The sequence below is a fragment of the Salminus brasiliensis genome, chromosome 14 (genome assembly GCF_030463535.1).
Source record: "Salminus brasiliensis chromosome 14, fSalBra1.hap2, whole genome shotgun sequence".
Lineage (NCBI taxonomy): Eukaryota > Metazoa > Chordata > Actinopteri > Characiformes > Bryconidae > Salminus > Salminus brasiliensis.
Genome location: NC_132891.1, coordinates 17,643,927 through 17,657,503, shown reverse-complemented (window position 1 = coordinate 17,657,503; position 13,577 = coordinate 17,643,927). Strand labels below are relative to the sequence as shown.

General features: G+C 40.6%; 1 protein-coding gene across 1 annotated transcript in view; it reads right to left on the bottom strand.

Annotated features, from left to right (window-relative positions):
- Positions 1-595: 595 nt before the first annotated feature.
- Positions 596-13,577, bottom strand: part of avpr2ab (arginine vasopressin receptor 2a, duplicate b) — a 40,864-nt gene continuing 27,882 nt past the window's right edge. The window contains exons 5-6 of the mRNA XM_072696056.1: positions 11,258-11,930; positions 596-6,890 (exon numbers count right to left, since the gene is read on the bottom strand). Coding sequence (XP_072552157.1) covers positions 6,688-6,890; positions 11,258-11,930 — 876 coding nt within the window. The 3' untranslated portion in view covers positions 596-6,687. The remainder of the gene's footprint in view (positions 6,891-11,257; positions 11,931-13,577) is intronic.

Below are 13,577 nucleotides of genomic sequence, written 5' to 3'. Positions count from 1 at the left end.
TTGTGGCTTTCTTCAAGAGGAAATCCAGCATAACCCAAACAGAGCTGTAAAACGGGCCAATTCCGAAACCCCCAAACACTATATTGTAACTGTCTTGCCTCATTTTATTTACGCCACCCAGAATTTACGTACACCCGGCCTACTAGCGGCAGCCTAGTCAAAGCTCATGAAGTGGTAAAATGCAACAGTGGTTTTAGGAGAATATGGTGTTTTTGATACTGGGGAGCGGCACATCACCATAACTAGGCTCTGCTAGTTATGGGGATCCAGGTTGTTGCAGGCCTGTGCCAGATTCCTTTCGAAAGGACACAACGAGAGGACAGCAAACCTTATCCACTAAGACTTCACAAAGTAATTACAGGGTTTGTGTTACAGTGTTGAAATGATGCTAAAAACATGCAGCTTCTGTGAGCCCCTGTAGAGCTCGCCAATAAAAAACACATACTTACAATTTATACAGCAAATAACTTCAATAAATGCACTTATTTCATAAATAAATGCATTCAAATATAAATAGATACATATTTTTAAAGATAAAGAAATTAAGACACCCTTGTAGGTATTTAGAAAAATAATAATTTATTACAACATCTAGTATAATGGCGATACCATACATTACATATATTAAAATCATTTGCGGAAAAATGGGGAAAAAAATCTGGCTCTGTGGTTATCTTGCAATCTGCTATATAGATGTTAAAAATATAATGAAAGCATTTGTATACTTACTGTATGTTTACAAAAGACATAGTGTCCCTATGAGTCACATAAAGATGTTAGGCACAACATTGACAGTGAAGTTAAAGCGAAAGTAGTTTTTCCTTAAAATCTATTGATGTCAAAGATGAATATATATATATATATTGATGAATCGTGAGGCACTTGAGAGGTACATTTCTGTCTGGTAAGATATAGCCTGTTGAATTACATCAGTATAATTGAAATCCTTCAACACAGTATTAAATTACATAATAATAACATTTAGAATATCCTTTGTACAAATAAGTTATAATATATCATCCAAGGTGAAATGGTCCCTGGTCTTCACTGGTAAAAACAGCTGAACTTTGTCATTGTGAGAACAGAATCACACAGGAGGTAGAGTTTAAACTGTGACATGGACTTTTACCTGTTTTAAAGCTGGTAATAGAATGTGTGTATATGTAGTACACACAGTGAAAACACGTGGGCATCATTTTCTTGGACACAGATGAAGCTTTCAGTGAAAAGGTAGATCCATCATTGCACAGAGTAAGACTAAACCAGAATTAAAGGAATAGTTAATAGTGAAAAATGAAATGAACATGAATTATCACTTACTCCATGTGCTCGTGGCGTGTTTGATATCTGAAGGTTTCTTCATTACTTCAGAACAGGAGATGTTAAGCTAACGTTGCTAACAAACACAGGACTTGGACGATCACCAATTTAATCTCAGTAAATACATGCCCAAAAAGTCTCTTTACCTGCTGAAAATACATGCAGAATACATCCAGATTTTCTTTTCAACACAACATATGGTTTCATTCCACATTTTGCTGTCCAGCTTGAAAGCAGAAGAACACTATAAACCTGGATGTTCCAGAGTTTTTCTCTTCTTGTATAGTTTTTAAAATACATTTGACATTTTTGGTCATATATTTACCAAGATGAGATTGGTGACAGTCTACGTCCAGTGTTTGTGCACAATGTTAGCTTAACATCTTCTCTTCTAAACAAACTTCAGATACCACATGTATTTGTATTCTTGGGTGGCTTTTCTCATCTTAAATATAAATATCTATTTGTAAAATATTACCCTTTGAAATTACACTAAAGAAATATATATATATATTCACATGGAATGTAGTTACCAGCACAAAGCACAAAGTTTATTTCTGCCCATTATTTGAATTGTAGCCAATTTTAGTGAGAACCGGGTGTTCACCTCTGCCTTGTGGCAATGCAGGTGCTTGACTGAGTGATGAGGACATAACTAATGAGGGCTGTGCCGCTCAAGGGCCTCTATCTACATTGCTAATTGCATTCTTGTATCGTGAATAGGTTTCCCAAAATGAAGATTGCTACCATTTCTGCAGTGTCTGCTTTTTTTAACCTGTAAATTCTCATTTTGACATACTGATGCCCAAATTGTGATTTTTACTAAAGGTTATATTTCTGTACCTTTAATCTTGTCAAATGTGTTCTTAAGCAGAAAAGGCACAGACAAAGGTTTGGACACCCCAGTTCAAACAATGTTTTGTTGATTTTGTATGTCAGAATAAGTTTTCAGCATATTTCAGAGACTAATTCCTATTGATCTATATAGGAAACATTTTTTGAACATGCCACATTTAATGCTATGTTCCTCTCAATATGCCAAATTCACCAAATGAACAGTAAGTGTGCATTATGTATTTTTAAAAAGTAGTTTTATTTAGAAAATCAACAAATTTATGTTTTTTGATCTGCAGTGCCCACATCTTTACATGTGACTGTAAGGCTTGTCTCCAGTGATCAGATCATGTGAAGAGTTACATTCCAAAATGCACTGGTTTAGTTTTTTACACATAAATGTACACATTTTCCTTTTTCTAGAAATAATGGATATGGCAAGTTAATTATCATATAGCATATATTTATTTGCTATATGATGAGAAATATAAATATAAATATGAGACCATTTGTGGTGGGTAAAGCCATCCTAACAACTTATTTCACTGGAAAACCAGCATAGATGAAAACAGATTTGAATGCGTTTTGGAAACAAAGCTCTTTAACTATTTGTAGAATATCAACTGGTGGGAGCATTTCTGGTGGAATTTTTGTGCCGTCAATGTCTTCTCCACTTTGACACAGTCTTCATCTCTGGCTCCAACAATGGCACAACAGTAGGGGAATATTTCAACCCAATGGTCTGTTTGTCCTTTCCCAGTTTTTCCAGCGCTTTTTTCAAAATAATACTCAAATAATCCAAAAAATGTGGATGAAACCATTTGGCCATTGCCCACATCTGGATTCTTAAGCATTCTCAATCTCTGTTTGATTGCAAACAGCGCCGTCTGCCTCCTGATGCGTGCCTTGTTCTCCCCCCTCAGTCTGGAGCTGTTCTTCTATTCAGCTGTTTGCCAGTATGTCACATTCTCACAGCTTACTCCTGAATGCCACCCAAAACACACACACATTCCTGTTTCCCCCATTTATGTTCACAGTACTTTGCTCCTGTCTTGTGATGGTTGCTATTTCCTGTACACCAGCCTAATGTATAGATATGTACAATCACATACACTCACCAAGGACCTTATTAGAAACGCTGCTAATACTAAGTAGAGGTTTAAAACAGCCTCAATTCTGAACTTTGGTGTTGCGAATCTCCCGTTCTACCACATCCCAAAAGTGTTTAACTGGATTTAGATCCAGTGACTGGGAAGGCCACTGAAGAACACTGTCAAAATGACTTTTGCTTTGCGACATTGTGTACTATCATGAATAGGCTGTTAGAAGATGGGTAAGTTGTGGTTATGAAGGGATACACATGGTCACCAACATCTCTCAAATAGGCTGGGGCACTCAATTGATGATAGACTGGTATTAAGGGGCACAAAGTAGGCCAAGTAAACATTCCTCACACCATTACACCACCTCCACCAGCCTAGACTGTTGACACAAGGCAGGTTGTGTCCATAGATTCATGCTGATGGCACCAAATTCCGACCCCAACGTCTGTGCGATTCATCAACGAGATTCATCAGACTAGGCAATGTTTTTCCAGACTAAAGCTGTCCAGTTTTGATGAGCCTGTGCCCACTGCAGCCTGAGCTTTCTGGCTTTTCTTGGATGACAGAAGTTCAACCCTTATCTTAGTTTCATTAGCCTTTCTGTCATCTCAAACCAGTCTGGCCATTCTCAGTTGACCTCTCTCATCAGCAAGGCATTTCTGCCCACAGAACTGACGCTCAGTGGACGTTTTTTCTTTATTGCACCATTATGAGTAAACTCTAGAGACCACTGTGCTAAAATTCCCAGAAGATCATCAGTTATCTAAACACTCAAATCAGCCCATCTGGCACCAACAGTCATGCCATGCTCAAAACCACATTTGTTCGCCATTCTGATGGTTGGTGAGAAGATTAGCTGAAGCTGCTGGTCCGTATCTGCATGACTTCATGCACTGCAGTGCTGCTGCACAGTTGTGTGATCAGGTAACTGCAGGAATGGGTGGGTGTGCAAGGGTTCCTAATAGTGCTTGGTGAGTGTATGTTCCTGTTTCACGCACACTGTTACATTCTCTAATGTCTCATTAGATAATGAAAGTATTGGCCTAATCCCCCACCACTACACTAAAAGATGAGAGGGAAAATAGTGAAATTCCTCTGGTTTCCTGGAGGGCTGGCTCATCAGCTCTCCTTGTTGTTGCCTTCAGTAGATTGTGCTTTAGTGGTTGTGGGCCTTCAGACGTCACTGTAAATTGTACTCATGTGAAGGACTTGGTCTCGATTGTGTCATGTCTGCAAACTGGAGGTCTGGAGTTTGGCACGCTGAGTGTGTACGTGTGTCCCCATGCTTTGATACCTGGTTACGTTCAAAAGTTTGAAATCACTGTTTTCAATATTATGAAACTATTTTTTTCTCAAAGATACTTGGATAACATGTTTGTAACATAATGCTAGTACACCTATAGAGCTTCTGAGCTACCAGAACGATGAACAGAGCTGTAAGCGGTTGCATGATAACTTAATAACACAAGAACGAAGGTATAATAAAAACATACAAAACGCCTAGTATTTGATCGTCGTGATTAAATCTTGAAGTGATAACCTGATAAGAAATGACATAAAATAGATGTTTACAGTATATTACTAATAATTTAATGAGATTATATACATTTAGAAAAATAAAAATCCAACCGTGTCTAGTTCAGACCCTTTAGTGCTGGTTGAAGTCCATGACTAGTAGGGTTGGGCAGCATTTACTGTTTTTCTTACCTTCATTCCTTCTCCAAATATCAAGTATTAGCGCAGTATACAATATTTCAAAAGAGAAAAACAGTTGCATGCTCAGTTTGCTTACAAGGTCACCAACTAAATGAGCAGCGTTCACAGTTTTAAATCATTGATTGAGTAAATGTTAAAACGTCAGTCTGAAAACAGCTGCTAAATATTAAACTGCTGCGAATCAGGAGAGAGAAGATTAGATCAGCTTAGCAGTAACTTAGTTAGGCCGATAACACTCTGCTCACCACTGGACATTTAGACATTGGTTAGGTTTTGGCTCACTAAAAATCTAGACAGACTCAATCCTGAAAGATGAAGTCAAGCAACTAATGCTGGCTGCACAGAAAGCTGAACTTTGAAAGTTTTTTGGTGGTGAATCGGCTACACAATTACTAAACTAACCTTTGCCTAGCTAGCCCTGCTACTGACCCACAGAATACACACAGCACAGTACAGCTACTTTTCTGACAAACTGACTTTGAGAGAGCAAAGTCAAACGACCGGTGTTGGAGTGCAGAAAAAAGTAAAAAAACAAATGGGTTATGTCATGTTTGGACTCGTTGGTTTATCTTACATAAATTAGCTAGCAGATTAAACACTTTAGGAGTTATCTGAGGCTCAGATTACACATGTTCAGAAGATACAGACTCAAAACCGAGAGCACCAAGTTGAATGAATGGTCCTAGGAGTAACTTAACAGCTGATGAAACGTGTTTTGGTCATTGCTAATCAATGGCACATAACTAGCATTAATTTAACTGGTACAGCGTGTCCATAGGAACCATGTGGGCAAAAAGGCCTAATAGAGGTCTAAAAAGTGCTCAATTGATGTTTCCATATCTGGATACAATTTAGTGAGTTCCCAAAGTGCCCTCTTAAATGCAAATGGGGAGGGGGGGCTTATTTAGCTGTGTACTAGATAGACAAAGAAAATTGGAACATCGGACACATCATCATTTTAAAATACTGTCCTAACATTTTTAAATACCACGGTCTACTTGCCATTACCATTATACTGCCCAACCCTAATGACAATGACTATGCATAATCCCTGTTCGTAAAACCATGTACAATGTTATTACTAAGAGTGTAACAACACAACGTATCATCATATCGCTCAACAGAAGCCTCTCAATTCCAATAGCAAATAGAAATACCTAAATAATGTGTCACAAATAATGTGTCTCTACTTCCACTTGTGTACTTTGTCCACCTCTGATAGGCTGTAGCAAATAAAACACTCATTATTGTTATTATACATAATTGCTCAAATAATAACAACTGAACAAGCTAGCCAACACTGAGTGTAGAGCCTTCTTAATTTTTGCACAGTAGGGATAAGCACATACCTTTAAAGCATGTGTCAGGCTATTGTATCATTATAAAATATTGTATTCTTTAATGCTGAATATTACAATAAGGCAGATTCCAGACTCTACTTATTGTTGCTGTTTTGGAAAAATTTAAGCGAAAGGCCTCTGTATTGTGTGATACATCCCACAAGCAAACTGAATAAAATAACAGTGATAATTAATATGACAAGTGATTCCAAACTTTTGAACATCAGTTGGAGACAATGCATTTTTTTGGACAGCTTCAGTTCCTGATTAAGTGTAATGGGAGGGTAAAAGGGTGGTGGATTTGAATCTGGTGGTCTACCTGTGTATGCTTGACGGTAGTTGTCTGTGTGTGTGTCGTGTGGCCTGTGCGCCGGTCAGTAGATGCTGTCCTTGGTGGTGGTGGAGGTGTGTGTGGCAGTGGAGTCGTCGGGCAGGGAACCCCTGCGTGGCGAAGGCACCGTGCAACGCAGCAGAGCCAGCAGCTCCCGTGACACACTGCTGGAGAATGCTGTGTAGATCCAGGGGTTCGTGCACGAGTTCAGACTGGCCAGCAGCATCAGGATGGTGAATGCTACTCCTGCAGCACAGAGAACACGGGACACCATGACAGGAAGAGGAACATGTCAGTATTTTTATATAACATGTAACTGTTGTAGAACACCTGTGTGGTTCTTCTCTGGAAGAACCATTTCAAGAGTGGAGGACTTTTGTGGGTGTGGTTTGGTGTACATGCCGAGCCAGAGTATGCTACACCAGCCGCCACGCTACAAGACTTTAAAAGATTGTCAGGTTGCTGTACTGGGCATCACAAATGACAAGATCTTTCATCAAGTGGAATCCCCAACGAGTTAATCTGGTCTCCAAACTACATTTTGTCAGAAATACAGATTTTTGTGTTTCTAAAATGGATATCTATTAGAAACAATGGTCCAAGCAGGCTGTAGAACTGCAGAAGCCATGCTTCCCTTTACTCTGTGTCTTATGCTGTCATTAGATGTAGGTCATTGCTCCACTCAATGCTAGTCACAACCAGCTCACAACATTTTTCACTCTACATAATCTGGACTGTTGACAGGTCCAGATATTTAGCCTGCCCGATATCTTTCTGCCATCTGTGAGACATTGGCAAGCTCTTGGTGATCCCTTTGAAGTCCACTAATAGCAATCAAGCTAACATCAATCTGCTTCTGATCTGTGTAACAGTGGAAACTTAGCATAAGCTAAGTTGGTGGAGTGGTTGTGATATGCAAAAAATAGTCAAATCAAAATGTGCTCCAGCTTATGACATCACACCCATGATTAATTTAAAACCATCAATTTAGTTTGACAATTTCTGCATATATCGGTTACATATACCACAAAGGGAACAATTTGATTTGATTCATAATGGACATATTTGCAAACTCTCTTCTGTTTCTTGATACGGCCTTTAAATACGTTTGTGGCACAGAAACTACACCCAAACACAGGTGGCCATGGCGCTGTTTCATAACCACCTTATACAGCCTTAATGAATAATTCAGATATGTTCTGGCACTAAGTGGGAACCGCATTACGTATATGAGCATTAAACACTGCGAGCCAGCCGACCGAATGGTTTTTTGAGTTCATCACTGATGTATTAGGAATATGAGAGCTTGGCCATAAGGTACCATTCATGCTGCCAGCTCAGAGGCCATTTGTTTAGTAATGTGCTGGTTACTTGGCGACTGGCAGGTCAAACTGTGCAAAGAGCCCACTTTAATTTAGAGGTGTAAATACTGCACACAGCCAATGAGATTACGATACACTGAGGTGAAGTTACAGCTGCCATTGTATGTATGTGTGTGTATGAATTTGTTGGTCTCTCTGAAGGGGCAGGTTTTTATTTATTTATATGTACACAAAATATATAAACTCAAATATTTAAGCACAGCAATACAGTATTACAGTAGGATGTACAGCTGGGTTAATGTCAAAGGTAGTTCCTATTGAAAAATGCCTCTATATTGAACTGTTTTCTAATTTAATTCGAAAAGGTTTCTTTATTGAAAGAATGAATGAAAAGTAGATTCTTTATTGAATAATAATAATAATAATAATAATAATAATACTGCTTTTATTAAACTCCCACTATTAATAATGCTTGATGTATTGAATTAAGTTATTATATAACTTCAATAAATTTCTCTGGTAACAGTTATAAAATCAACTGCACAGAATATATAGCCCACTTTTATGTTTAAGGTGGTAGTAACTTCAGGCTCCTGCAGACAGCTACACGAGGATGATCGGGCTATAAATACCTGCGGGGTGTATGACGACATTCATAGATTCAGAAGAGGTGGTACAGTGCAGTAAATGTGTTGTTTGAGGTGTTGAAATTGAGCAGAACAGAAGAACTGAGCAAATTCCTCTTGTGTGCCACTCTGCTCCATATGTTCATGGAATGCAGTTCCCTGCAGAGTTCTTTCAGAAACTGGTTGTGGACCTGCGTTGACCTCTAGAAGCATCTTTGCCTGGAAGCAAAGCGATTTTCATTCACAAGCCGTGAAACACGCCGACAGTCCCTGTCTGTCAGGTTGGGCTTTCGGCCACAATTCTACAGAGAATTTCCTGTAGACTGGGATTCCTGCCACTGCTGGTAGACCCCCATGACCGTACACTTCCATGCACCTGCAAATTCAGCTACTTCCTTCACACTATGACCTTTTGCATGCCCAAATGTAATCACTCAAGACTACTTCACTATACTGTACCACCCATTCCCAATCTAAGAATCCTGTCGCACACTCTGCAGGTATTTATAGCCCAGTCATCTTTGTGCAACGCCATTTGTAAGAGCCTGAAGTTACCACCACCTTAAACAGGTGATGTAAGGTGACTAAGTTTTTGTCTGGGGAGTTTCTATTTGATATATTTATGGACATGCCATGTGGTGTCAAGTTTGAGGTCACTTGACTCCACACGTCTGAGCAAAAAGCCCTTTATGAGTAGATCAAATCCATCTGAGAGTGACCTGAATATCAGACTTTTTGTACATAATTATGTAATACATTTAATATTAAAATACAGTTAATGTTAAAAATATAATATTAACCTAGAAATGTAGTACATTTTAATACATCTATTTTTTAATTTATTAGAATTCCAAAACATTTATTTTCTTTTTAGTATTTTTTTTTGTTTTTATACTTAAGTTTTAATGAACAAAAAAAAATCCCAGTATTTTTGGATCTTGTTGTATGTTAATAGAAAACTCAATTAGCATTAGCATTTCAGTCAAAGAAAGAGACGATGCATCTCTGCTTATTCATTTAATCTGTTTGTGTGTGAATGTGTGTGCTGAGATTTGTGCTGACTGTTTATAGAGCGCTTGGCAGAGATGAAAACAAACTGTGGGAATGCAGGCGGGCTATTTATTACATGCTGTTGCCTGCAATACGAGACTGCTACAAAGGGCAGATGAGTGCAACACCTATGCTTTTTTCTAACACTAGGAGAGTACAGACGGATTGTGGGGATGTCAAACATATGGCCTGTGGGCTGGGGCTGGCTGGATAACTGTCTAAACCAGCCCAATAATAAAGTATCCATATTCTCACGGCTGCCAGACCAATCAAAATCTCTACTTCAGCTAGGGGATAGGACTTTTAGCAAACAGTAGCTGCGTTCCAAAGCCTAGGCTGCATTTCTCTGCTGATATGTAAGAGAAAGACTGTTACAATGTGAAGGCACTTCGTATACAGTGCAGAAATGCAGCCTATGTTCGGAAAGATTTGGAGAACACAGCTGGCGCATCTTTCCCGGAACCTCGGTTACCAACAGCTTTCTGCGCACATACACAGGAGAAAGAAAAAGCACCACATAAATGGCTGAAATCAAGGCCTCCACACTAGATTATGTTTAAAAAATGTTCATTTTTACAATTATAATTCATTTCCGTAAAGAAAGATCACGAGTTTTACTTGGCAATTGCAAGAGGTGTCACCATGCAGATGACGTCACCATGCAGCCTGGTTAGACTGTTTCATTTGTGTGACCAGTAGGTTACTAAGAAAGAGTTTTCATAGGACAGTCCTACCAAGGACCTACCAAACCTCGGCTGCAGCCTAGGCTTTGTAACGCAACCAATGAGAGGGCGTCTCAGTTTACTAATGTGCTCAAAAAGTTGCACTGCGATTCATGCTCTAGGATTCATGCACTTGGTCACTGTTTGTGTTTCCACACTGCGTAAAACTGACTAATCTAAGTTTTGATTTCTTTAGACATCATCAATTAGCAGATCTCAGCGGATCCTCAGGGGTTAACCCCTAAAGAAGCCGATGGCCTGCTGGTGGGCCAAAAGTGTTTGAACAAACTTCTACTGCCAAAGAATAGCTCCACCAGTTTGTACAGAGGTCCCTGTAGTTACTGAGTAATACGCCTTAGTGTGTAATAAGCCTTGGTGTGTAAAGGGGTTAAAACACACAACACTGAGCGTGTTGAGTGTTTATTGGGACATATTATAATATTATAGGCTTGGCAGAGGCTGTATGTAGAGCTGTAAATTAGTTTTATTTATTGACCCAGTTGTCATGTGTCTGTCAATCAACTGCTGTGCCGCTAGCATGCGAGCCAAAATTCCCTAATAATTCTTCATTAGCAAGCAAATAATTAGCATCTCTTTAAAAATAAGTGGATACACAGCATTGGGTGTTCTAAAAAAAATTGGTGCAACCTAATTGACAGTGGACCATGTGCAATGTGACCCATTACCTAAAATGAGTTTGATGTCCCTGGGTAGAATTTTATATCTGGACACTGTAAAGCACAGCTGTAGTTCCAGATACTTCAATAATTCAATAGATAGATATATAGATATAATTGTATACTTTCATTCAGTGGCATTTTCACATCAGTGCATTTTTGTCATACCCCAGTTCATACCCCAAGCCCAGCAATGTAGATGTTCTGCATCCTGACCTTGATCTGGTGGGTTGGGGTCCCAGGCTGCCCACAGCTGGACAATGAAGAAAGGAGACCAGCAGACTGTGTAGACCAGCACTATGACCAGGGTCATCCGCACCGTCTTGGACATAGCCTTGGAGATGCCTGGGGGAGGCGGAAGGGGAGGATACTGAGCGGGCACGCCCAGAGCAGCTGTGTCTGGGAGCACGTCTGGCCACAAGTCAGGAGTACCCGTGAGCTGTCCGGCCAATGAGGAGGAGCCTCTGGACCGGGAACAGATGTTACTGGCTGGCTGGGCATGTGAGTGAGTGGGGTCATGAGGAGAGCCCGAGGCATGGTCAGGAGTGAAGTTCTGTAAATGGGGAGTGGTGGAGGCAGAGATTTCTGAAGAGGGGAGGGGCACAGCACAGGGGTCACAGGTAATGGAGAGACTGTCATATGAGCTCTGAGGGTCAGTTGGGGAGGGCGGGGGGCGAAAGGTGCTTTCTCGATGCCGGACGTGGTGGCTGCTGTCCGTCGGATGAGGATGGCTGCCACGCCCCTCTCTGTCTCTACCACCACAGGCCCTCCCGCGGTGCCCTTCTCTCTGGGGGAAATGGAAAAGTACTGAGTTCCGCTTAAACTCTGCCGTCACCACCCGCTCTGACTTCAGGTAGATGTTGTCATGGATCTCTCTGAAGATGCGTACCTGAGATGGAGGGATAAAACACAGTGTCTGAGCACTGTTATCCTGCGTCTGTACTCATAGTGACCTCAGGAACTCCTATGTTCTGAGATGTGAGGTCATTTGATGCCCTTGGATGCCCTGATCATGATGTTACTGTGATGTTTGAGCTACGCTTCTCCTTCTGCTTCGATCTGCAGCTCTGAAAGTAGATCTCACGGTTCTCATTCCCAGAGCAAACTGACTCAGTTTGTTTGACATAAAGTTGGCACCCTGTGGAGTGACCTCAAACACAGGGTCAGCTTCTTACTGCCCCACCAGTGCTACTGACCAAGTTAGTCCTTCAGATTAAAGCCCTCTGTCATATAGTATAAACAGGCTCCTTTCAAGGCAAGAGCACTCGGCAGCTAAACAACCTATATAGACACAGATGTTGACTCTGCTTTCTGCCAGTGCCCTTGATGTTTGTACTGGTTCTGACCATATTTCTGGAATATTTCCCCTGGGATATCTGGGATAGTTCATTAAATTCTGCATTTGCATCCCAGCTACATGCCCGAGTGTTACAGAATACCTCGCCACCATGGATGCAGCAGAGACAGCTGGTCTATCTGAGGCTGTAACTGAATGAGATGACTTAGCAAGCTCTCTTCAGGTATATTGCAACGGCTGCGGAACATGATTCCTGTGGCCCGTCCTGCTGCTATTCCCTAACCACAATCTGTGGCTCCATCTCCACCATTACTCCAGCCGGTTCAAGACACTCATTCATCTAGGCTTTCATGAATTTGGCAAAATGTAAAACTTTCACCTGTTTGGAATAAACTAATCAACTCATAGAACAAGAGCTTTCTCCACAAAATACCACTTTTAATGACTTCTGCAGTCTTTAGTACTTTACTACACACTTTCACTGTTATGACCCGCTGCAAACACTATGCGTAGCCAGACACCAATATCTGGCATCGTTCTTGAGGGATCACTCCTCACTCCTCATGGGCAGTGGCCTCCGGTTCACTGCTATTCTTGGGTTTGCATGCTGCAACTGCCTGCTTCCAATGCCACCAAAGATTTTCAATGGGGTTCAAGTCAGGCCACTGTGATGACTACTCCAGAATCTTCGAGGACATCTTCTTAAACCAAGCCTTAGTGGACTTTGAGGTATGCTTCAGATCATTTTCCTGTTGGAAGGTCCAATGACGCCCAAGCTTTAGCTTCCTCGCAGGCATGAGGTTTTCTGCTAGGATTTGCAGATACTGGATTGACTCTATTTTGGTCCAGTTTGGAAGTTCCAGTTTTGTTTCATCATTTCACAGAATCCCAAAACCTTTGTGGTTTATTTATCTGGTTTTGAGCAGATAAGAGCTGACTGTTCTTGTGCTTTTGGGTCAGTGGAGGTGTACGGGCATGGAGACCTTCAGTGTTTGTTATGCTCCTTGTTGTGCAAATTGAAACCTCAGTGCCTGCTGCCACCAAATCTTGCTGCAGTTATTTTGCTGTCACTCAAAGGTTTTTGACCACCTGTCTCCTTAGGAATCTGGTGGCAGCCAGTGATAGCTTCTTCTTTCTGCCATGTCCATGTAATGTAACCAGTGTTCCTTTAAATTTAAACTTGTGAACTATGCAGAATGCATTTCCTATGTTTTTGTACATTCTTTTCCTTGAGTACTA